Below are 25,872 nucleotides of genomic sequence, written 5' to 3' on the forward strand. Positions count from 1 at the left end.
ACTGGCACAAAAATAGACACATAGATCAAGGGAACAAAAGAGAGAGCCCAGAAATAGACCCTCAACTCTATGGTCAACTAATCTTTGACAAAGCAGGAAAGAATGTCCAATGGAAAAAAAAGACAGCCTCTTTAACAAATGGTGCTGGGAAAATTAGACACATGCAGAAGAATAAAACTGGACCATTTCCTTACACCACACACAAAAATAGACTCAAAATGTATCAAAGAGCTCAATGTGAGACAGGAATCCATCAAAATCCTTGAGGAGAAAACAGGCAGCAAGCTCTTTGATCTCAGCCACAGCAACTTCTTCCTAAAAACATCACCAGAAGCAAGGGCAAAAATGAAGTATTGGGACTTCATCAAGATCCAAAGCTTTTGCACAGCAAAGGAAAGTCAACGAAACCAAGAGACAACCAATAGAATGGGAGAAGATATTTGCAAAGGGCTAGTAGCCAAAATCTATAAAAAAACTTATCATACTCAACACCCAAAGAACAAATAATCCGATCAAGAAATGGGCAGGGGGCACTGGGTGGCTCAGTTGTTAAGCGTCTGCCTTCAGCTCAAGTCATGATCCCAGGTCCTGGGATCAAGCCCCACATCAGCTCCCTGCTCTGTGGGAAGCCTGTTCTCCCTCTCCCACTCCCCCTGTTTGTGTTCCCTCCCTCACTGTGTCTTTCTGTCAAATAATTAATTAAAATCTAAAAAAAAAAAAAATGGGCAGAAGACATGAACAGACATTTCAGCAAAAAATACATCGAAATGGCCAACAGACACATGAAAAAGTGCTCTACATCACTCGCCATCAGGGAATTACAAATCAAAATCACTGTGGTATACCACCTCACACCAGTCAGAAAGGCTAAAATTAGCCAGTCAGGAAACAACAGGTGTTGGTGAGGATGCACAGAAGAGGAATCCTCCTATATTATTGGTGGGAATGGAAACTGGTGCAGCCGCTCTGGAAAACAGTATGGAGGTTCCTCAAAGTGTTGAAAATAGATCTACCCTACGATCCAGTCAACTGCAATACTGGGTAATTACCCTAAAGATACAAATGTAGTGATCTGAAGAGGCACGTGCACCCGAATGTTTATAGCAATGTCCACAATAGCCAAACTGTGGAAAGAGCCTAGATGTCCATCAAAAGATGAATGGATAAAGAAGATGTGATACACACATACACACACAAACACACACAAATGGAATACTATGCAGCCATAAAAACCCCAAAATCTCACCATTTGCAATGATGTGGAGGGAACGAGAGGTTATTTTGCTAAGTGAAATAAGTCAATCACAGAAAGACAATTATCATATGATCTCTCTGACATGAGGAATTTGAGAGGCAGGGCGGGTTGCAGGGGAAAGGAAAAAAAATGAAACAAGATGGGACAGGGAGGGAGACAAACCATAAGAGACTCTTAATTTCAGGAAAACAGCCTGAGGGTTGCTGGAGGGGAGGGGAATGGGAAGGACAGGGTGTCTGGGTGATGGGCATTGGGGAGGATATGTGCTATGGTGAGTGCTGTGAATTGTTTAAGACTGATAATTCACAGACCTGCACTCCTGAAACAAATAATATATTGTATGTTAAAATAAAAAAATAATAACTACAATCTTTGTTACACTGGTTATTGCAGTACAAAAAATAAAATGACAGTTAACCAAAAACACTTTTATTTTAGTCTTCAAAGAACAAACTGTTCTTCTTTTTCCAAGATAATAATGATTAACTTACAAAAATGGGCATTTACAATGCATCTTCAAAACTTTTCCCTTTAACGGGAAACTTAGCTTTACAGAATCCAAACATTAAAAGGTTAAAAAAAAATTTCTATCTTGTTGTCATTATAACACAAAACAGTTAAGTCAAGGAAATCCATTCATACTTCAGGACCTTCTCCACCAGGAACCAGCTGCATAGAAGGAAAAAGAGCTTATTAGTAACACCACCAGCCACACCATCTAAAAACCCCTCCTCATCCATCAAAGCCACTGTGCCTCTCTGCTCCTCCTTCACGTTCCCATTTTCTCTAGGTCATTGCTTCTGTTTACAATTCCCAACATCATCAATTAATACTTAGAATCTAAACAATAATTCTTGGCAAACTAAAAGATTTAAAAGCCCAAGCAAACTAATCTCCAAGCCTACTGTCATTTTCGGCTCAGCTTTAGAGCCTTGATCACAAGAGCATCTTCTTCCCAACTTAAACGCCACTGGGCCATGAACACTTATTTAGTAGAGGCAAGTAATCTGTAATACCTGCCTTACAAAAAATGGGCTAACGTCTAAAACAACAATAACAACGAAAACAGCTTCACTGTCTTACCATTGTTATATTATTTCCATTTAGCAAAATTTGATCTAATTTAGTGATCCTTCTTCCTTCTGGTGTGATTTCACTAAAAGAAATAAAATAGAATCAAGATAGACAATGAAAGTCAAAGTCAACATTCTAATCCCTAAAAAGTTATTCTTGAATATAAATAAATGTGAGGTCAAGCAATTCTATCTGTGGTTTTAGGGGACAAAGGTCATCCACTGGATGACCAAAAGCAACATAGTGAACTGACTGGCCTAAGATCCATACCCATTAGGGCCGATCTTCACAAAAGAAGCTGAAACTCGCCAAGGAGATCAAACATGAAATGGAATGTTTACTATTAAACCAATCTGTAATCAACCCAATTTTGAAAGCCGACACTGGTTGTGATCTTTATAACTAATATAATGGAGCCATCATTTATATTTTATGTTATAGTTAAATGCTCTCACTATTAGTACCTTGATTTGCCTGAGCCCAAACATTCTTGGCTGTTTTTAGTTTCTTTTGTGTTAAAGCTCTGTTTCCATTAACTTCCTAACAATTCATTAATAATTACATGGTAATAACTGCAGGATCCAATTTTACCAGAGTTAGTAGATAAAATTTCTATCTCTAAGGTATTTCCAACAGGCAATGTTTTCTCATAAATCATTTTAAATTCACTAATACTAAAATTGACTTAAAGAGAGATACCCCCCCTCGCCATTTCTTTAATTTTTAATACTACTCACAATTCAGTGACATCCTCCAGTACCATATCTGAAATTTGCTGTCAAGGTTAAATTTACTCTGGCTTCTACCTTTATTCAATTACAATATTTAATACAATGGCTCAAATACAAAATACTTGTAATTGGCAGGAACTTTATCTTCTTTTAGTACACACACCTCTTAGAACACTATCATGCTGAGAATAAATTTTTATTATAATAATCAGCAAGTACGAACTGTCGATATTCTTACTTCTGTTCTTAAATACTCAAGGAAATCCCACACCACCACTTTTCAAAAGGATACTGACAAAGTCATCAAATCCCAAAAGTGTGCCAACAATTTCTTTATCACTCTTCATCACAATGTGAATTCTTGATCCTATACATTTGTCCACAAGCTCTATATATTTTTTTTAAAAAAAGGAAAAGGGGGGGAGGAAAAAGATTATTTTATCTATTCACTATTTCAACAAATACTTGAGTGCTACTGGCACTTGTTACTTGCATACAGTGAAAGATAAACCAGGAATTCATTCAAAAACTTTAGATCTTATAGCACATATCCCTGTTGCATAATTAATGAAAATTTTCTTTATACCACTTACCTCTCCTTTATTGAAGTTTACCACGGTTTATGATTTTATGTTATTTTAGGTTATCTAATTAACATAGGAATCCCCACCATCAGAGTCTAGTCCTATGAGAGCAGAGACTATGATTGTTTTCCTCAATGGTCAATGCCTGGCATATACCAAGCATTCAAAATGAGTTTGTGGAATGAAGGAATGAAAACTTCTAAGTCACAGCCACCTCTAATAAATCAATCAACTCTTCATCGATAAAACTTTGCGAGGCACAGCCGTCTTCACCAGAGATTTCTTCCTGTCACTATTTCTGTGCTCTGACAGCAGTTTGAACATCTCTTTAGCTGGCTTAGCATTACTTGGCATGACGTTTACTTGTCCGGTGCTCTAGCTCCTCCAATGGTTTGTGTGCTATGTGAAGACAATGGGTGTGATTTAAATTTGTCGAATAGTGCCCAGCCATTGTGTCTAGAGCATAGAGGCTCATTAAAAGCTGAGTAACAAAACCAGGTTCCAGATATCTCTTTTAGGCTCATCCCAGGCGCCAGTGCTTCTCTCAATAACCAGCCATACAACAGGGTCTTATCTGGGGTGTTTAAATGTCAGGTGGAGGAGTGCGTGCGCTACCCATGACGGTACAGGCAAGCCCACAACAGAGAAGGCTGACGACGCATTACTAAGTGTGGACCTTTCCGGTGACGTTTGGTTGGGGAGTCACAAGCACCCGCCTCAAGGATCCCTACCACGCTGAAAACGCTTGGGCGGCACGGGACCACAGAGACTTGGGAGCCCAGGGACGAGCAGCGGAGGGTAAAGCACTTCCTCGACACATTTCCCCCAACACTCGGCTAAGGGCTACTTCAGCCTCAGCCCCTTAGCCCCCAAAACTTAACTTGAACACCCCGGTCCCCAACCCCACGATTACCTAGAGGCAGCAGCTGCGACGGGTTAGTGGTAGCGTTAGCCGCCATGGCTACGCCGGAAGTGGCCTGCCCGCACCGACGTTTGCACGGCGAGTTTGAAAGAGCGCGCTTCCGCTCCACGCCCCCGCCCCACCTTTCCCGCAGCCTGGGCAGACTCGACCAATCTGAGACCGAACGTGCGATCCAACCAGTCCGCGGAGTCGCGCCCAGCCGCTTCTTTCCCGGGAAGAGTTTCTGTCCACTGAACAATGTGTAGTCTCGGCAGTTACCCGCTTTCCCCAGGCTCCGACAGACGTTAAAGATATCCTGCCTTGTGAATAAAGTCTTCCTGTAACCCAGGTTTTGCAAACCACAGCGACCTTTGAGTCGTCTTATTGCCCCCTATGAAGATGCATCTCACCTCAAGCCAGGATCTTTCTGCAGACCAAACAGATTCATTTTTTCCGCGACCAATTCATTGTGTTGCAGTTTTTGTAAAAACCATTTTTGAAAGAATCTACTCCTGGGGAGCCTGGGTGGCTCAGTAGCTTAAGCCTTCGATTCTTGATATCAGCTTAGGTCTTGATATCAGGTTGTGGGTTCAAGTCCTTGGTTGGGCTCCACGCTCTACTTAAAGGAGAGACAAAGAATCTATGGCTTCTTCTAAAAGTCCAGTGAATTAAAAACCTACAACCAGCATTTTTTTAACTCTTCTAAGGTAGAAATTTAAAATACATTTTCTTTTTATTTCTACTACCTTATTTATCATTCTTACCTTGTCATATCTAGGAGTCTAATTTATTAGACTACGTATTCACTTTCAACACTCACTGTCTTGCCTACAAGCAACCAGCAGATGTCACTCTCTGTTAATGTCTTCGCACTTAGGAACCCATGCTTTTGCACTTGTTTTAAAGATTTTCTTTTTCTTTCTTTCCTTTTTTTTTTTTTTTTTGACAGAGACACAGTGAGAGAGGGAACACAAGCAGGTGGAGTGGGAGAAGGAAAAGCAGGCGTCCCGCTAGGCGGGGAGCCGGATTTGGGGCATCCAAGGACTCTGGGATCGTGACTTGAGCCACACAAGTGCCCTTGCACTTCTGTTTTAAAAAGAATAGAAAGCAAATTCTTTGCATTAAGTATGTTTTATATTTGTATCCCAGGAACATAAAGCTGAGGAGTCTAAACAGGAGACCAGAAAGAGCATCATTCGTTCATACAACAGATAATTGTAATGCCTCCATCATTCTTTGATTGAACAAATGTGCATTTAGTTGCACACTATTTGGCATTTTTGCTGAGTATAAAACAGTGTACAAAACAACTACAACGTCTTCTGCCCTTGTAGGAGCTTAAGGATGAATGGGGGGAGAAAGATTACTACCAAACATTATGTACAAGGTATATGAAATTTAGCATATAAAGCAAAAAGACCTCTTAGTTTCAGGGACCCCAGAGAACTAGAGATTTATGGTATGATTTAAGGAAATGTCAGTAAGAAGATTCAAAAGTCCTACCAGATGGCTCCTTCAGTTCTAAACTTCCTAGGGTTCAGACTTCTAAACACCAAACCAATTCTCTTTTTTGAGGTGTTTTTGTTTGTTTGTTTGTTTGTTTGCATTTCATACTTACTGAGCACCTACTGTGTGCCTGAAAACTTACAGACATGCTTAATTAAAATTTTTATGACTATTGTGAGAGAGAGGTGTTCAAATGGAATTCCTCATGCTCAGAGAGGTTAGATAACTTGCCCACATAGGCAGTTTGGGAAATTTCACAAAGGAATTGATATATGTCTAGTCTTGGAGGGTTATAAGAACTGGATAGGCAGAAAGGGGCCGAGCTGCCTTTCAAGCAGAGGGAACACCATGTGCAGTTGGCATGTGCCCATCACCAAACCTATTTTGCTGCATTTTTATTTTAATTTTACATACTTCTTCTAACTTTGGCATAAAACTCTTCCCTCCCCAAATGTTTTCCTTTAACTCCAGTCCAGTCTTACTTTACTGCATTTCAGATGGTCAAGCCCCAAGTTCTGGTAAAATCCTGCTCATCCTTCAAGACCTCTTCAAATGTTACCACGTCTGTGAAGTTTCTCTGACCTGCAGACTTGGTAAGCTCTCTCATTGTTTCACAACAATATTAACAGTTCTTAAAATTTTCTCAATGTATTCTCCTATAATTATCCTTATAGGGGGTTACCTCCCTCCCCATAGACCGTGATTTCCTCAATGTCAAGAACTTTGGTAAGCAGTAGAGTACAGCAATTACATTCATTTGTTCTGAAGTTAAGTGACTTTGGTTCAAATCCTATCCCTACTTCAATTCCTTCTAGTTATTTGACCTTCCGCAAGTTATTTAACCTTTCTAAGTGTCCATTTATGCACTGGGAAAAAATGAGGATAATAGTATCTACTTTAGGATTGTTATGAAGATTAAATGAAATAATCCATGAAAAATGGCTCGCAGACTGACACACCATGCCTATCTGTTAAATGTAAGCTATTATTGCTTATCTTTATTTCCTAATACTTATTAACATGATGGTTGGCTTAGAGTAGGTGCTACAAAAGCTAACATTGCTAACTGGTTTCACATTTATCTTGTTTCATAACCAGACATAGATGAGGTAACAATTTTTTTTTAAAGATTTTATTTGTGTGAGGAAAGAGAGCACACAAGCAGGGCAAGCAGGGGAACAGCAGGCAGAGGGAGAAACAGGCTCCCCACTGAGCAAGGACCCTGGGATCATGACCTGAATCAAAGGCGGATGCTTAATCAATTGAGCAACGCATCCCTTTAATTTCTTTTGATGCACTGTGCCTACCACAGTTCCAGGTGTATTGTAGGGTCTAATGTTCTTTAAATCGATTCTCACTCTTTATTCATCCTCATCAATATTCTCCTTAATCTTCATAAGACTCTAAAGACTAAGTAATGCCACATTTGTTTGTAAAGCCCTTTTCTTTTCCTGGTTTTCTTTTCTATTTCTATTCTTGTTTTATTTTCACCACACCATAATGAGAGTAGGGACCAAATTCAAAGCACTCTCGCTACTTAATAGAATTTAAAATTCAGGAAAAATATAATTTCAGAAAGTCAATACTTTGTTTTCCATTAGCAATTTTCAATACTATTGATAAAGAAGTAAGTCTCTCTAAACTCTGAAAAAGGAGATGTAGTTCATTTACATAGTAGAGTTAATGGGGATTGCACAGACTGGTTTTATTTTATCACGTTCTCTCCTGAGGCAAGATACAAAAAGAAACAACAGTCCAATTCCAGATGGAGAATTTTTAATGAACTTGAAAACATGTCATTGCTCTGTCTCTCCAGGGTTTTTCTCCCCTTAGCTTTTACTTACAGAGCTGACATAAAATAGAATCTATAATTCATCATAAAATATAGGAAACTTGAAGAGGCTCTTCAATTTACTATGTGTTCAGAGAAGCACTTCTAATTTTTTCCCTGGTGGTAAATGTCATCATAAAAATACATGCAAAAGCTTCCTTTCAATTTAGTGTTCAGAAAATATTCTGTTATCTCAAATTATTTACAATCTTGGTAATCTTCCAACATGTAAAATAAGGAGAAATTTCTATTTTTTTTCCTCAACAGCTATTTGTCCTTAAAGACAATATCTTGTTCATGAATTTATTCTATATTAATACAGTTCATTTAAAAAAACAATGTAAGGGGCACCTGGGTGGCTCAGTCAACTAAGAGTCTTTTTTCAGCTCAGGCCATGATCCCATGGATCAAGCCCCATGTCAAGCTCCCTGCTCAGTGGGGAATCGGCTTCTCCCTCTCCCCACCTCTTGCTTGTGCTCTCTCTTGCTATCTCTTTCTCAAATAAATAAATAAAATGTTGTTTTTTTTGTTTTTTTAAAAGATTTTATTTATTTATTTGACAGAGATCACAAGTAGGCAGAGAGGGAGGCAGAGAGAGAGGACGAAGCAGGCTCCCCGCCGAGCAGAGAGCCCGACGCGGGGCTCGATCCCAGAACCCTGAGATCATGACCCGAGCTGAAGGCAGAGGCTTAACCCACTGAGCCACCCAGGCGCCCCAAATAAAATGTTTTTAAAACAAAAACAATGTAAAGATTGTCATTCTAGACTGTTAAGTGACCAGCCTATATATTTAGAGATGGAAAATTTTCTGGAAATTCCCTTGTTTACTTTCTCTCCCAGTTTTCCTGATAACATACTTTTCAAGCATTTGAGCAACATAATAGTTATGAATAAGATTTAAACTTAGATGGAAGGTCTAGGATGCAAGGCATTACAGATTTTTATAGAGCTATAACAGAGGGGCACCTGGGTGTCTCAGTGGGTAAAAGCCTCAGCCTTCATCTCAGGTCATGATCTCAGGGTCCTGGGATCAAGCCTGCATCAGGCTCTCTGCTCAGTGGGGAGCCTGCTTCCCTTCCTCTCTCTCTGTCTGCTTGTGATCTCTTTCTGTCAAATGAATAAATAAAATCTTTAAAAAAAAAAAAGAAAGAAAAGCTGTAACTGAGTTTCCTGCACAATGAATTAAGTAATTCAATGTAGATATAAAGTTCTTTTATAATTTTTTTAAAGATTTTATTTATTTATCAGAGAGAGAGAAGGAGAAAGAGAGCACAGGCAGACAGAATGGCAGGCAGAGGCAGAGGGAGAAGCAGGCTCCCTGCCGAGCAAGGAGCCCAATGTGGGACTCGATCCCAGGACGGTGGGATCATGACCTGAGAGGAAGGCAGCTGCCCAACCAACTGAGCCACCCAGGCGTCCCGAAATAAAGTTCTTTTTTTTTTTTTTTTTAAGATTTTTATTTATTTATTTGACAGAGAGAAATCACAAGTAGATGGAGAGGCAGGCAGAGAGAGAGAGAGGGAAGCAGGCTCTCCTGCTGAGCAGAGAGCCCGATGCGGGACTCGATCCCAGGACCCTGAGATCATGACCTGAGCCGAAGGCAGCGGCTCAACCCACTGAGCCACCCAGGCGCCCCCGAAATAAAGTTCTTTTAAAGAGATTTTTACTTGACAGTGAAAGAGAGAGCACAAGTAGGGGGAACAGCAGAGGGAGAGGGAGAAGCAAGTTCCCTGCTGAGCAGGGAGTGGGTGCTGGGCTAGATCCCAGGATTTGGGGATCAAGACCTGAGCAGAAGGCAGATACTTAACTGACTGAGCCACCCCAAAGCCCTACCCTTAAATCTTTTTTTAAAAAGACTGTTCTATTAGACTTTAATTTGGGGTATGACAGTTGTGGAAAATATTGAAGCAGGTGGAAAAGAACTGTAAGATATTCTGCATGCAGTGGTGGTGCCTGGGTGGCTCAGTGGGTTAAAGCCTCTGCTTTCGGCTCAGGTCATGGTCTCAGGGTCCTGGGATGGAGCCCCCCAACCAGCTCTTCTCAGCGGGGAGCCTGCTTCCTCCTCTCTCTCTGCCAGCCTCTCTGCCTAGTTGTGATCTCTATCAAATAAATAAATAAAATCTTAAAAAAAAAGATATTCTGCATGCAGGGAATACTATAATTTCACACGCAGTTCTGAACCAACACCAAGAATTCTCTAATATAGTAAGGAAATGGTAGAAACACCTTGAAAGATTTCTACAGTATTTTTATTAGCATTAACACACTCCTGCTGAATCATAGAAGCTAAATTCATTTATAGGAAGCCTACTGGTTTTCTCAGCTATACTTCAATTAGAATGCAAGTCCTTAAATTACAAGGCCAGGAGTGTAAAATAACACCTGCTAAGGTTGTCTAAACTAAGAGGCAACTGGTAATGGTAAACTTCACAGCCAATTATTACAGTAATCTCAAATTCTATTTGAAGCAAGCACCTATCCTTTAGTCTTTAAAAATAAAATTGTAGGGGCACCTGGGTGGCTCAGTGGGTTAAAGCCTCTGCCTTCGGCTTAGGTCATGGTCCCGGGGTTCTGGGATCGAGCCCCACGTTGGGCTCTCTGCTTAGCAGGGAGCCGGCTTCCTCCTCTCTCTCTCTTCCTGCCTCTCTGCCTATTTGTGATCTGTCTGTCAAATAAATAAATAAATATTTTTTAAAAAAATGTAGTACAATCAGTTAGGACATTAGATATACTGGTGACAACAGACCACGTATATTTTTTACTGACCAGAGTACTAAAGCCAGAAAAAAGATAAAATGAAAATAATATATATATATATTTAAACTTCGGAATCAGAACAGTCATTTATAGGTCTCCTTGTAAACTTCCTTTATTGTCGAGGATATTTTACTGCAGGCCTTGAGACTCTTCCAGTCTCCTATATATAATACTTAAATAAGAAAAAAAAAAAAATCCAGAACGAAGCAAAAGAAAAAAACCTGGAGAAGCAAGTAATTTAAAGGTTGAATACGCAGTTACAGAGCCCCATCAATATGACTCCGTTACCGAAGCCGGAGAGGCGAAGGAAATGAATGAAGAAATTGGATAAGAGAGTGAACAAGAAGAAAAGACGTTAAAATAGGAGGAAAGCTAAAGAAAGTGGACGGAAGGGGCGGAGATTTTAAGGAGGAAAAAGAGAGGGCAAAGGGTTGAGAAAAGCGTGTTAAGGTCGCACCGAAAAGGGAGGAGACAGAGATGCCCTGTGGCCCCGCAGGCCCCGCCCCCGCCCTTGCGCTCCCCTCTCGGGCCCCGCCCCACACCCAGGCCCCGCCCCGTCAGGTTCCCTCCGGGGCCTGCCCCGCCCCTCGTCGCCGGCGGCGGCCGCCGCATCAGGTGACAGCCCGGAAGCAGCGGAAGCGGATGAGGGTAGCGCGGCAGCGGCCCTGGGGGGCGGCACGGAGCTGCGGGAGCCTCGGCCTCCTCCGGGCCGCCTGCGCGGCCCTCATGCGGCGCCCTCGCTGACACCTGAAACCCGCTGCTCGCCGTCCTCCTGGGGACCGCGGGGTTCGCCGGGCCCGCCGCCCTTGGCGGTTGAAGTCGGCGGCTTGCGGGCCCGCGGCGGCCGCCCATGGAGAAGGCCGGGCGGGGAGGCGATGGCGCCCCCCGGGGGCCCGTACTGCACATCGTGGTGGTCGGCTTTCATCACAAGAAGGGCTGCCAGGTGAGGAGGGGGGTGCGAATCCGCCCCCGGCCGTTCGTGCGGTCGCGCGCAGCTGGTGCTCGCTCCCCTCAGCTCGGTTTGGTGCTGCCTTAAGCGCCCTCGGCCCTTCTGAACTTCACACCTGCTCCTCGCAGTCGGCGCACCTGAGGCGCATTCCCCACACTCCCTTCTTTCTCCTGCCCCCGACATTGTTTTGAGCAGCGGAGGAGTTCTGTGTTGGTATTGTTGGGTTGGTAGGTGTTCAGGCTCCTTGGTGGAGTGGGAGGATGAATCGAAGGTCAGCCCCACTCAGTTCCTCATTCATCTGAGCCTCCATTGACTTTCCGGGTGTCCACCTATAATGGGAGCCTTTACAAGAATTCAGCACTTGGGCTTCGTTTTCAAGGTAATGAGCTCAGTGGGCTTCCACACAAATGTTTAGGGTTGGTTGAAGCACAGGCGGCGTCGTGGGAAAATCCACTTCCTTTGTTTATCTGTGGAAGCCCTTTGTTTATCTGTTTGGGTGGTGTATTGACTCCTCCCCCCCTTCCCACTGGGCCTTGGTTTTGCTATTTGATCTCGTCCAAATCTTGCCTTTTGGTGAGAAATTGACCTTTCCAGTTCAGTTGCGATAAGAGATGGTATATTTACCGGGCAGAGGAGTGTGCAAATACAAAGTCATTTTTATCACGCTTCTTCACTGAAATAGTGAACGGGAACAATGGGACGTTTGCAGTATATACATTGGAGGTAGGAGAACAAAACAGAAACGGAATTATTTCATGAGCCCAAACGCTGGAAGGCAATGATGTCATAATGTGCTAGCGAACAGGAAATTGAAATGTGTTAAAAATACTGACTGCCACTACTAGGTAATGTAGCATTTCATTTCTTGCGTTTCACAGAAAACAAAACATTTTAGAAGACTTTTGCTGGCAAAATTTAAATTCGTTAGAGGATGGTAACTGGAAAGTGGAGTGAATAGATGTTTGTGATTGTATGTATTCTAACCGTTGCTTAACTTTGTAGTATGGTATTTTGTTCCTTGTCTCTCGGGGGAAAATGGCATAGAAAGACACCGAGGAGAAAGTGGCATTATTTAGTGCGGTGTTAAAAAAAATTCCAAGTAGCAGCAGTAGAGTATATGTTTTTAAAACATGGCCTTATATTTAGAAGAGAGTGGGTATTTGAGATTGGATCTTAGCATGCAAACACCGTGTTCATTAGATTTTTAATACTTTTAAAATTTTTAATTTGATTAATGTAGTGTTATATTAGTTTTAGGTGTCCAATACAGTGATTTCCACAATTCTCTACATTACTCAGTGCTCACCAACATCGGTGTGTTCTTAATCCCCTTCACCTGTTTCACCCATCCCCCCACCCACGTTCCCTCTGATAGCCACCAGTTTGTTTTCTGTAGGTAAGAGCCTGGGCTTTTGTTTTTTGTTTTTTCTTCTTTGGGGTTTGATTATTTTTTTCCTTGTTTATTTCTTTTTGTTTCTTAAAGATTTTTCGTACTTTAAAACTTCACGTCTTTGATCTTAATTATCATTTTATAACTCACTTTGGATATGGGTGAAGTAACTGAAACTTGGAGGAAGTAAATTGATCTTGCTGATGTCACACTGCAGAACAGTCCTGGAGTCAGATGTAGAATTGCTTCTGCCATCAGTGTGTTCATTCTGCTGAGCTGTATGGCATTTAGGAGTCTTTTAGGATAAAGAAGTAGGGGCCCACTTCCAAACCAAACTGGGACTTTTAAAAAAAAGAAGAAAGGGGCACTTGGGTGGATGAGTTGGTTAAGCGACTGCCTTCAGCTCAGGTTATGATCCTGGAGTCCCAGGATCCAGTCCCAGTCCCAGAATCAAGTCCCAAATTGGGTTCACTGAAGGTCCCTGCTCAGCAGGGAGCTGGCTTCTTCCTCTGACCCTCCTGCCCCATGCTCTCTCTCTCTTTCTCATATAAATAAAATCTAAAAAACAGGAAGGAAATAGGAGTTCCGAGGAGCCCAAGGAAATTTGGGTTAAGGAGAGACTCAGCCATAACACTGAAACCCAGATGTCCCTAGTCTTTGTAATCAGTTTTATCTCTTCTAATAGCACTTTTAGGTTGTAAGCGCTTAGTAGAAAGGAAAAAGGAAAAATATATGCTTGTATTTTTTGTAATGTACATGATACTTCACAAAGACCAGGGCAATGATTTTTTAATAAATATACTTGTTGAGTAGAGTAGTGTCTGTTCATCTGGGTTGCTGATAGAGTGGAAGAAAATATAAAGGAGTCTGCCACAGTGTACTGAAAGATGAGAAATCTAGCATAGGTTCTTCTCTTTACTTTTCTTTAAAGTTTTACATTTTAGGGCGCCTGGGTGGCTCAGTGGGTTAAGCCGCTGCCTTTGGCTCAGGTCGTGATCTCAGGATCCTGGGATCGAGTCCCATATCGGGCTCTCTGCTCAGCAGGGAGCCTGCTTCCTCCTCTCTCTCTCTCTGCCTGCCTCTCTGCCTACTTGTGATCTCTCTCTGTCAAATAAATAAATAAAATCTTTAAAAAAATAAATAAAGTTTAAAATTTTAACCCCAGTATAATTAATACACAGTGTTATATTAGTTTCGGATTTACAATATAGTGAAATCCCCGTCACCTATTTTATCCACCTACCCACCCACTCACCTCCACTTTGGTAACCATCAGTTTGTTCTCTACAATAGAGTCTCTTTCTTGTTTTGTCTTTTTTTCCCCTTTGTTTTGTTTCTTAAATTCCACATATGAGGGACGCCTGGGTGGCTTAGTGGGTTAAAGCCTCTCCTTTCGGCTCAGGTCATGGTCTCAGGGTCCTGGGATCGAGCCCCGCATCGTGCTCTCTGCTCAGCGGGGAGCCTGCTTCCTCCTCTCTCTCTTTCTGCCTGCCTCTCTGCCTACTTGTGATCTCTGTCAAATAAATAAGTAAAATCTTTAAAAAAAAATTCCACAATGAGTGAAATCTTATAGTATTTGTTTTTCTCAGTCTGATTTCACTTATTATCATTATATACTTAGCTCCATCCATTTTTGCAAATGGCACAATTTCATTCTTTTTTATTGCTAAATAGTATTCCATTATGTATGTACCACATACATATGTACCACATTATGTTTGTATATACGTATGTATGTATGTACCACATTTTCTTCCCGTTCATCTATCAATATTGCTTCCATAATTTGGTTGTTGTAATGCTGCAATTAACATAGGTGTACAAATACTTTTCAAATTAGTGTTTTTGTGTTCTTTGGGTAAATACCCAGTAATGTGATTACTAAATCATATGGTAGTTCCATTTTTAATTTTTTGAGGAAGCGCTATACTGTTTTCAGTGACCGTGCCAGTTTGCATTCCCAATAGGTTATTTTCTTACTGCTGACTGAAAGAATGCAGCTCTTAAGAATTACACTTACATCTCTTATAGCAGAAAATGAAAACCTAAGAACTTTATTTTGCAAATCAAATAAGAATTTGCTATATGTAGTCAAAGTCAAAATGCACTGTGAGTAAAAAGGTGATTTTTAGATTTATATTGAGTATTCTCTAGCTTTTACAAGAGTCGCACATTTTAGTAGAACTTTGTCTATTTCTCAGGAAAATTTTGGCTTACTAGTAATCTTCTGTTAATTTTCTTTTATTCCTCTAATGAAGATTTGTTGGATAGGTGACAAGATGATTTCTGGACTCTAAAGAGAGTTAAGGTTGGGTGAGTGTATAATCTAAAAAACCTTCATTGGAAACCCTCTGTGGTATAGCCAGGTTGGGTGTAGGGAATGGTAACACAGTCCACTCAGACAACAGAACTGACAGGTCAGTTCAGTCAAAAACAATGAAACTTTTGCCAGAGACCTAATTTGTCCAATAGATGTATAATAGTATTGGAAAAGATAGGAATCTAGTTCAGCTATATTTTTTTCATTTTTTGATTGCCCTTCCTTTTGTCTTATTTTTATAAAATATTGAGAACATTATTGATTTTTCCAGATAGAAAAGTATTATTTAAAAAAGTATACTAAAATTTCCAAGTATATGTTATATTTGTTCTTGAGGATTTTCCTCACTTCTGCACATCAGTGTCTTTTTTTTATTTTTTAAGGTTTTTTGTTTTTGTTTGGAATCTCTACACTCAACATGGGACTTGAACTCTGAACCCTGAGATCAAGAGTCAAATGCTGGGGCGCCTGGGTGGCTCAGTGGGTTAATAAGCCTCTGCCTTCGGCTCAGGTCATCATCATAGGGTCCTGGGATGGGTCCCTGCTCGACAGGGAGCCTGCTTCCCCCTCTCTCTCTCCCTGTCTCTCTGCCTACTTGTGATGTCTCTCTCTCTGTCAAATAAATAAAATCTAAAAAACAAACAAACAAAAAAAGTCAAATGCTCTTCTGACTGAGCCAGCCAGGCACCCCTCAGTGTCATTTTAGATGTCCTACAACTCTGCTTTCTTAATCCTTCAAAATCCAATTGTTTTGGAAAATGAGGGCATTACATGCATTCTTAGAATGTTCTAGAGACTGCTGTTTCTTTAATCAACATATCAAGTTTTTCAGAGGCTCTATTAACGTAAGATTTCTCCCAGGATGGGTTAATCAACCACTTTATTCTCCAGTTTAAGATTTTACTACAGGTGTAAAGGATTTAAAGTGCATGGCTCATTGAATTGTGATTCTGACTTCAGATTATTTTAGGCTGTGTAAGTGTGCTTTGTGAAACTACTCTTCCAAGTATTCAGAATGCTGTTTGTCTTGTTGATCACTTCTTTCATGGTGATTATTGCATGGAGATTATTCATGGTGAAAATTCCCATACTCAGTTGTGGATAGTAATTTTTACATTGAAGTGCACTGAAGTAAAACTTTGTTTAAAAATAATGCCTTTCAGCAGTCTGCTGGGTTAATAAGCATGATAACTTAACATGGGAGGATGTACTAAATCTTTGTAGAAGCTTCTGTTATAAAGGTGCTCAGTAGTGATATGATAAGGAAGTCGGGTACTTTCACAAGGTTAAAGGCATCTTCTAATACAGTTGTGTTGAAGATCCCCAAACTAGACATAGAAGATGATCATTCATCTTGTTTCCTGCATTTTTCTGCCTTTCAGGTCTTCAGATTTTTTTTTTTTTTTTTTAAGATTTCATTTGTTTATTTGACAGAACGAGGGAGAGAGAGAGCACAAGCTGGGGGAGCAGCAGGAAGAGGGAGAACCAGGCTCTCTGTTGAGTGGATAGCCCGATATGGACTTGAACCCAGGACCCTGGGATCATGACCTGAGCCTCAGGCAGGTGCTTAACCAACTGAGCCACCCAGGCTCCCCTCTTCAGATGTATCTGAATGAAAAATTCTTTAAGTTAAAATGAACATCTAAGTTTATCACTTGATCATTTTTTCACCTAGATTTGTGGGAGTGATTTCTTCTGTAGGTTAACAGGTTAGTTTCTAGTGATGATTATTCTGGTTTATTGATATACTTAGCATTTAGATCATTTTAAGTGAAAGTACTAACCTGACATTTAAAATAGTTTTGAACGATTTATCCATTCCAACTCTTTTGCTGAACTTTTTTTTTACTTTTTTATTTTATTTTTTTAAAGATTTTATTTATTCATTTGACACAGAGAGATCACAAGTAGACAGAGAGGCAGAGAGAGAGAGAGGAGGAAGCAGGCTCCCCGTGGAGCAGAGAGCCCAATGCGGGACTTGATCCCAGGACCCCGAGATCATGACCTGAGCCGAAGGCAGCGGCCCAACCCACTGAGCCACCCAGGCGCCCTTTTTTTTTTATTTTTAATTTCTCATTTGGCAAAGGACTCTTCTTACCCCCTCCTTTTTTTTTTTTTAAAGGACTTGTCTTCCTTAAAAGCTCACCTGCAATACCTGGGGGTGGGGGGATAATAAGAGAACAAAAACTTGTGGTGTAATTTATGGACACCTTATCTGTAGTAGTTTGTTACAGATTATGTGTTCCAGACTTTTGTTCTTATTTGTGGTGGTAAATATGAAAAATGTATTTGTCAGATTAGCATGACTTTTGGCAAAATAATCAAATAAATATCAAACTTTTAGGTTCTTTCAAAAATAAATTAGAACCTTTTTTTTTTTTTTTTAAGAGAGGGAAGGCCTGAGGGAGAAGGAGAAAGAGAATCTCAAGCATACTCCATGCCAAGCACAGAGTCTGACCCAGGGCTTGATCGCACAACCCTGAAATCATGTTCTGAGCCGAAATCAAGGGTTGAATACTTAATGGACTGAGCCAGCCAGGCACCCTGGATTGGAACTTTTTAAAATACCGACATGAATAGGGAATCATTATTTTTCAAAGTGGTACCATAAAAAGTTGGAATTATTACTTGATTTTTTTACCACTGTTCTGATAGAGTTCATACTTTTGTATACATACATAGCTAGCTGTTTTTTTTTTTATAGATTTTTATTTATTTATTTGACAGAGATCACAAGTAGGCAGAGGCAGGCAGAGAGAGAGAGAGAGGAAGAAGCAGGCTTCCTGCTGAGCAGAAAGCCTGATGGCTGATGGCTCCATCCCAGGACCCTGAGGTCATGACCTGAGCTGAAAGCAGAGGCTTTAACCCACTGAGCCACCCAGGCACCCCATGGCTAGCTGTTTTAAATTATTGAATAACCTGGTTTACCTGGTTATACTTCTTTAAAAAATAGAATTATGAAAGAACTAGAACTCATGTTTATACTAGTTCCAAGGTGAATAAAGCAACTAAAGAAGGGAAGAGAAAAGGACACTTTCCTCTTGGTCTGGGTGGGCTGACCATGGGAAAATCTCCATGAGTAACAGAATGTTACATTGCAGATTCAGGGCTGGATTGAGGAAACTGGGGGAGGGGGGTTGGTTTATGTTAGGGTAATAGTGCCAAGCCATTGAGGTTTTGGTGACAAATGGATGCCCAACAAGCATGCAATTTTTGCACCTGCTGTTGATGGAATCCTGTGGTGACCATGCTGAAGCACTGGAGTATTGTTTGTGATTCTTGTTGGAATAGAAGCCCTTTGGAACAGAAAGAACAGACTTTTGGGGAGTTAGAAGTTAGAGAAGGAATAATTAATCTAAAGATCTTTTTAGTTACTCAGAGAAACTGTCCTGAAACCAGATTTCATTTTCTAGCCTCTACTGGCATTTTCATTTCTTGGACTTGATTATTTTGGTAGAGGTTTTTGTCTGATTTTAGTCATGCTTTTACATACCAAAATTATGAAAATCTATGATTTTGCAGGGCTGGAACTTCAGCAGTGGAATAGTTTCTTTTAGGCCTTGACATCATAGCTAACCAGGATGGGTGTCAACCTGTGTTATGGAAGTTTAGAAATAAGTGGAAGATTCTTCTGTTTTCTTATAATTTCTCCCAGGTAGCTAGAAAGTGCCTGATAGGGCCCAAATTTCTTTGGCTTAAGGCTTTGATTCCCTAGTAAAATGCTTATGTTTTGTGAATAACCTTCCTTATGGTATAATGTGATTCACATCCTTTGAGGAGCATGGATTTTTGCTAGATGAAGGAAGTCTACAGAAGGGCTCTGGTCTACTGGGGATGGGCACTACAAGAGGAAGATGAAGACATAGAGAAAGAGGAGTCTTCATAATTTTGAGAAAGACGGGCCCTATTATGTTCTTTGGTTAAGATACCATCAGGTTAAAAGCGTGATTTGTTCTTGGGATATTTTTAGAGGATATTAAATTTTTTATTCAAATTGATATTTTGGGCAATTTTTAAAGCACTCCAGTTGTTTAAAAAAAACATTTCTTATGATTAGAAATAATATGTACTCACCAATAAAGAAGTGAGAAAACATGAGGAAAAAAGAAAACTAACACTTAAAGTCCTGTATTCTAAAGAAATCTGCTCTTAAGACCTTGGTGCTGTCCCTCCTTTTTTTTCCCTTACAAATATATATAACCTTTTCTAAAAATATTATGTTGTAATCAAGTTCTATGACCTGCCTTGTTATGTAACTGTGCCATTAGTATCTTTCATATTAGTAAATATTGAATTATAGCATTTTAAAGTAGCTAAATGTATTTTGTGGAAATTTTAAATTTTTCTCCTTTTTAGAAACACAGGTGGTACTCCACGTTTTTTGCTATTTTGAATAATGCTACAGAGAACATCCTTGTGGTGGAATCATTGCTCCTTTTTGCCTGAATATGGAGATTTCATTTTAAACCATCTTTTTTTCATGGAGATCTTGGTAAAACAGATTTTGAAGCAGAACATGCTGAACACAATTTTAAGTTATAAGTTAGTCTGGATGATTCTGCCTTCATAACAAATGTTTCTTATACTGTGGCATTCCCAGTTTATTTTAACATGTTTAGCATATGCCTTCTGACTCCTGCTGGGCTTTTGATGGAGAGCGTGATGACTGAGAAGTTAGCAGGCACTCTTGGTGTTGACCCAAACATGGAGTTGCAGTTTTCAGCTTAACCCCCCTGCTTTCTTACTTGTTGCTTTTTTTCTTCCATAGACTGGGAAACCACACCTTCTAAATATATTAGAACTGTGTTTGAAATAAAAAGACTTAATCATAGGTTTTAAAGAAGACCTAAAGCCTTCTTCTTGTTTTATGATAGTTGGTTAGTTGCTTTTCTTGCTTAGTTCTGGTTCTTGACAGTGGTCTAGGTAATTGTCAGAAGTCTGACTTCTGAATAAACTATGTTTGGGTTAGATTTCAGATATAGTTTTCTGCATTTACAGTTTCTTCATCCAATTGATGCTCATTGTCCCAGTGCATATTAAGTATTTATATATGAGGAAATGACTGCGGGGTTGTTAATGAAATCTGTTCCTGCCTCCATGCTTTCACTGGTGATAATTTGTTAGACTCTGATGGGGTTAGTGCACTACCACAAGTGGAAATCTTTTTTACCATGTGAAAGTTCAGTGTAAAAATGTTAGGGGCGCCTGGGTGGCTCAGGGTGTTAAGCCTCTGCCTTCGGCTCAGGTCATGATCTCAGGGTCCTGGGATTGAGCCCTGAAGTGGGCTCCCACAGGGAGCCTGCTTCCCCTTCTCTCTCTCTGCCTGCCTCTCTGCCTACTTGTGATCTCTGTCTACCAAATAAATAAATAGAAAATCTTTTAAAAAATAGGGGCGCCTGGGTGGCTCAGTGGGTTAAAGCCTCTGCCTTCTGCTCAGGTCGTGATCTCAGGGTCCTGGGATTGAGCCCCACATCGGGCTCTCTGCTCAGCAGGGAGCCTGCTTCCTCCTCTCTCTCTGCCTGCCTCTCTGCCTTGTCATCTCTCTCTCTGTGTCAAATGAATAAAATCTTAAAAAAAAAAAATGTTAAAAAATAAAATTACATATGAAAGATTGTTAAGGTGGAGTTCATTAAAATAAATTTATTTAAATCTTTTGTTAGGAAGTTTCTAATTATTTTTTTTCCTGCAAGAAAATAGTTTTTGAAACTGTGATATCATCTTTGTATATATTTTCAATAACCTACAGATAAACGGTGCTCTATTTTTTTCCTTTCATCCAATAAAGTGGTATCAGGGCACATGGGTGGCTCAGTTGGTTAAGCAGCTAACAGGGTTTCTGCTCAGGTCATGAACCAAAGTCCTGAGATTGAGCCCCCCACCATGGGCTCCACGCTCAGCCCCGAGTCTGCTTATGACTGTTTCCCTCTCCCTCTGCTCTCCCACACCTCGATATAAATAAAGAGATCTTTAAAAAAAAAAAAAAAAGAAGAAGACCAGTTTGTCATTCTACCATGCTTTATACAAATCCTTGTCCTATCTCTTCCATTGTAGAGGAGCTTTGTATATAATATTTCTAATATTCCTTTGTACTTTCAGCTCTGGTAGATTCTCTTTTAACACTCTGTTTGAATAATAGAAAAGTGTATCTGGTAATTAAGATTCCCGAGTTTTAGCTTGGCCCTAATGGTTATTAGATGTGTAACCTAGGGCAAGTTGCCTGATGTTTATGGACTTCAGTTTCTTTGTCTATAAAATGAGCCTTCTAAATAGGTGATTGCTAAGATTCCCCTTCACTTACATTACTATAAAATGAAATAAAACATTTGCTAAATACCCATTATAAGAGCCTACATTCAGAAACATATGCTTCAATTGAATAGGCAGAACTCGTGTTTCTTGATAGCCATCTGAGCACAGGAACTTTCTGAGATAATAATTCTATGTCTTGTTGGAGTAGTTGCCCGTAGCTGTATAAATCATCAAAATCAATGAAATCTGTACACTTAAGATCTTAGCCTTTTATACTTTTTAGTAAAAACTTAAATCTAAATACTTAAACATTATTTTTTAGGGCTGGCTCAGTCTACAGAGCATGCAGCTCTTGATCTTGGGGTTGTGAGTTCGAGCCCCATGCTGGCGTAGAGATTACTTAAAAATAAATCTATAGGGGCGCCTGGGTGGCTCAGTGGGTTAAAGCCTCTGCCTTCGGCTCAGGTCATGATCCCAGGGTCCTGCTGAGCCCAGGACCAGGCTCAGCAGGGAGCCTGCTTCCTCCCCCCTCTCTCTGCCTGCCTGCCTCTCTGCCTACTTGTGATCTCTTTCTTTCTTAAAAACGAAAGAAAGAAAGAAAGCCCATCTTATATTAAAATAAATAAATAAATAAATCTCTAAAAATAAAAAGGTTTTTTTTTAACTTTTCTTGTAAAAAAACACAAAATTCTGCATCTTTTTTTTTTTTTCTTAAGATTTTATTTATTTGACAGAGATCACAAGGAGGCAGTGAGGCAGGCAGAGAGAAGCAGAGAAAGCAAGCTCCCTGCCGAGCAGAGAGCCTGATGCAGGGCTCAGTCCCAGGTCTCTAGGATCATGACCTGAGCTGAAGGCAGACACTTTAAACCCACTGAGCCACCCAGGTGCCCCATTCTGCATCCTTCAATACTTTTGAAAGGGCTATTACACAGGTGCCTGGATGGCTGAGTGGGTTAAACGTCTGCCTTCGGCTCAGGTTATGATCTCAGGGTTCTGGGATCAAGTCCCTCATCAGGCTCCCTGATCAGCAGGGTGTCTCTTTCTTCCTCCTCATGCTTGTGCTCCTTTTTCTCTCAAATGAATAAAAGCTTTAAAAAAGCTATTTCAAAAACTATTATTCATATGATTTTCTTCATTTAAACTCCTACTTGTGCAGAGCTAGGACTTAGCAAAAATTCTCCATTTGCAGTCTTTGAATTTTGAGCATTAAAAGCGTATAATTGAGAAAAAGAATAGCTCAAAGAAATGATGGCTCATTTTTTTATGTCTGCTCTTTATGTATTAAGTTAAATAAGCATGGTATCTTCAGAAATATAAAAACTATAGCTTAATACAAAAACCCAGACATCTCTTGGATGCTAGTATAACTGGAAGCATAAATTTCCATTAACTGCAGTGATTTTCTCCACTCTTTGTAATCAAGTTGTAGCAACAATTCTAAATTCCATAAAGTGTGCCCTAGATATAATTCCTACCTTCGTGAATGACTTCAAAAAAAACTAGTAAGAATTTATAGCAATATAAGGTTTAGTGACCATGCAATTTATCGTTGCTCTTCTATAAAAATATTGTTAGCAATAGTATTAGCTGCCACTTATGGAATGTTTGCTATATACTGAGTACTATTAGATATTTGTTCATTATCCCATTTATTCCTCTCAATGCACCAAGGTTTCATTAGCCTTCTTTTATAGATAAGTAAATTGAGGTTTAGCAGTATTTGATTTTCTTAAGGTATAATTTATCAACAGTAAAGTACACACAACTTCTGGGTGCAGTTTGATTGATTTTTACGTACACACATGTGTGTAATCACCCTCCACATCAAGAGACAATTCCAGCACTTCAGAAATATGCAGGCACCTCCTCCTGGTCATGACTTGCCTGAAGGTTACCACTCTTCTGACCTATGTCACCATAGATTTGTGTCTCTTGTGTCTGATTTGCTTCATTCAGTGTTATGTCTAAGATTGATCCATGTTGATTTTGTCAGTAATTTCTGTATAATATTTTATTTGTATGGCATCCTTGACCCTTTCTCCTATTAAAGCACGTGTGAGTTGTTGTTCCCAGTTTGGGGATATTACAAATAAAATATTTTACTTCAAAATTTAAGTGCTTTGGGACGCCTGGGTGGCTCAGTTGGTTAAGCAGCTGCCTTCGGCTCAGGTCATGATCCCAGCGTCCTGGGATCGAGTCCCACATTGGGCTCCTTGCTGAGCAGGGAGCCTGCTTCTCCCTCTGCCTCCGCCTGCCATTCTGTCTGCCTGTGCTTGCTCTCTACCCCTCTCTCTCTTTAATAAATAAATAAAATCTTAAAAAAAATTTTTTAAGTGCTTTTTGTTTTTTGTTTTTCTTATCAGGTTTAAGTTTATGAAAGTTGGGTTTTTTTCCATATAGTTATACACATTTGTGCTATATGACCAAAGTGTTTATTTTATTTGGAACTTAGAATAATATAGGAGTTCTAGATTTCTGTAATGTGAAAGGATCCTAGAGAGTAAAATATGTTTCAGGTCCTTCTAAACTATTTTTTACTTTTGAGTAAGACCTCATAATTAGTAAATACATTTGAAGCTATCTTTACCAAGTTTTACATAAAGTAGCACTACAAAAGTAATCTGGTATTACTGGAAATAAATGACACTTTATTTTTCTGAAACACAAATTCATTGTTTCCATATCTGATGACATTTCTGATTTGTGAGTTGTAGATCTGCAAATAATGATATTTCAAAGAATGTCAAATCCTTATAATAAGGCTATATATTCTCAGATATATTTGAGGTGAATGGAGATGAATATTTACTAGTAGAGTTTCTCAATTTCACTCTTCATATATAGTTAAAGATTTTTCCTTTCTGGAAGAAATAATTTTAAAAAGAGCATGGCTTTGCAAAGTCTTCTATAGACTTAACTGGCTGTGTATATAGTTTCATGTTAATGAACATGTATGTTTATGTAAAGTTTCAGTAGTTTTAAAGTATAAAAACAGGATAATGAAGTCTTTTAAGTGTTTTTAGTATGAAAATCAGCTTCCCACATATTATGTAGTTAATACTGATACCAGCAAAATATCTTGTTCTTCCATATAATAGTCTTTTGTTTTTAAAAATTTGAGATACAGAGAGAAACTCAAGAACCTGAGATTGAGTCATATGCTTTGCTAACTAAGCCAGCAAGGCACCCCTAAAAAAATTCTCTATTTAAGTTAAAATACACTCCATCTGTTTGTTTTTTTAGTAATCCAAGTACCTCAACTGTCTTTTTCTTTTTTGTTTTTTGTTTTGTTTACAGTCTTGAGGTCTTTTAATTTTTTACACTTACACTGCCATGAATTTGTAGGGAATGGGTTCCAGCAGCTCAGGCTTCTTTCCATTGGTTCTTACAGTGTGTGCTTCTCTGGGTGGAGCAGACCAACGCTTCAGCTGAACCAAAGTACCTTCCTCTTTGGCTTCCTTTTTCTGATAATTTTCCTTCACCTGCTTTAGGAAGCTAGCTCAGCTCTTTGAGTGCTTAATATGTTTGGTACATAGGAGCACCTGGTGGCTCCCTCAGTTAAGCATCTGACTCTTGATTTTGGCTCCTGTCTAGATCTCAGGGTCTTGAGTTCAAGCCCTGTATTGGGCTCTATGCTGAGCATGGAGCCTACCTAGAAAGAAAAAAATATGTATCCAATACATACATTAATTCTCTTGGCAAGAATCTTGGCCTTTTTTGTCTACAATGCCAACAGCATGCTGGGTAACACTGTAGACTCTTCCAGTGTTGCCGTGGTAACATTTGTAGCATTTTGTTTTGAACAGTGCCAATTCCATTCATGTCCACAATATCACCTTTCTTGTAGATTTGCATATATGTGGCCAAAGGAACAACTCCGTGTTTTTGAAAGGCCTAGAGAATAGAGCTGGTGCCTCTCTTCTTTCCCTTTGTGTTGGTCATTTTGGGGAATTACTGGAAGATGACCGTTCCGGTTGAAAGGCCCAAGTATCTCATCTTAAATAAAGGAATGTGGAATAGTATAATGGTTCTTTAATTCTAGGAAAAATAGAACTGGCAGCCTTTATTCACTTAAAGATAAAAAAGCACATGTTTTAAACTGAGATAGTTGTTTCATTTAATTTTTGTTTTGTTTCCATTTAATTTTAAAAATGGTAAGACTTGGGGCGCCTGGGTGGCTCAGTGGGTTAAAGCCTCTGCTTTCGGCTTAGGTCATGGTCTCAGGGTCCTGGGATTGAGCCCCACATCGGGCTCTCTGCTCAGCGAGGATCCTGCTTCCTCCTCTCTCTCTCTCTCTGCCTGCCTCTCTGCCTACTTGTGATCTC

At 39.8% G+C, this 25,872-nt stretch overlaps 2 protein-coding genes and 1 pseudogene across 9 annotated transcripts in view; 1 reads left to right on the forward strand and 2 right to left on the reverse strand.

Annotated features, from left to right (window-relative positions):
- Positions 1-1,668: 1,668 nt before the first annotated feature.
- Positions 1,669-4,689, reverse strand: LSM5 (LSM5 homolog, U6 small nuclear RNA and mRNA degradation associated). 2 transcript variants are annotated; one of them, XM_004762611.3, is made up of 5 exons: positions 4,558-4,689; positions 3,353-3,448; positions 3,067-3,094; positions 2,339-2,411; positions 1,669-1,924 (listed from the first exon to the last, which is right to left on the reverse strand). In XM_004762611.3, the coding sequence occupies exons 1-5, from the start codon at positions 4,601-4,603 to the stop codon at positions 1,892-1,894; spliced, it is 276 nt and encodes a 91-aa protein (XP_004762668.1). In that variant the 5' UTR covers positions 4,604-4,689; the 3' UTR covers positions 1,669-1,891. The 2 variants fall into 2 exon arrangements, with proteins under 2 accessions (XP_004762668.1, XP_044918791.1); XM_045062856.1 differs by lacking the exon at positions 4,558-4,689 and adding an exon at positions 3,654-4,534.
- Positions 4,690-11,223: 6,534 nt separating this feature from the next.
- Positions 11,224-25,872, forward strand: part of AVL9 (AVL9 cell migration associated) — a 62,087-nt gene continuing 47,438 nt past the window's right edge. For 4 of the 7 annotated variants that reach the window (XR_006601375.1, XR_200208.2, XR_200209.3 and 1 more), the window contains exon 1: positions 11,225-11,582. Coding sequence is in view for 4 of the 7 variants with exons in the window: in XM_045062857.1 (XP_044918792.1) it covers positions 11,490-11,582 (93 nt within the window). In the remaining 3 variants the exon portion in view is untranslated. Of the gene's footprint in view, positions 11,583-25,872 lie in introns of all 7 variants that reach the window. The other 3 variants (XM_045062858.1, XM_045062859.1, XM_004762612.2) reach the window with 3 other exon arrangements.
- Positions 24,801-25,492, reverse strand: LOC101692088 (annotated as a pseudogene).

The sequence above is a fragment of the Mustela putorius genome, unplaced genomic scaffold (genome assembly GCF_011764305.1).
Source record: "Mustela putorius furo isolate JIRA1106 unplaced genomic scaffold, ASM1176430v1.1 tig00003845_pilon_pilon_pilon, whole genome shotgun sequence".
In the NCBI taxonomy this organism is placed as follows: Eukaryota; Metazoa; Chordata; class Mammalia; order Carnivora; family Mustelidae; genus Mustela; species Mustela putorius.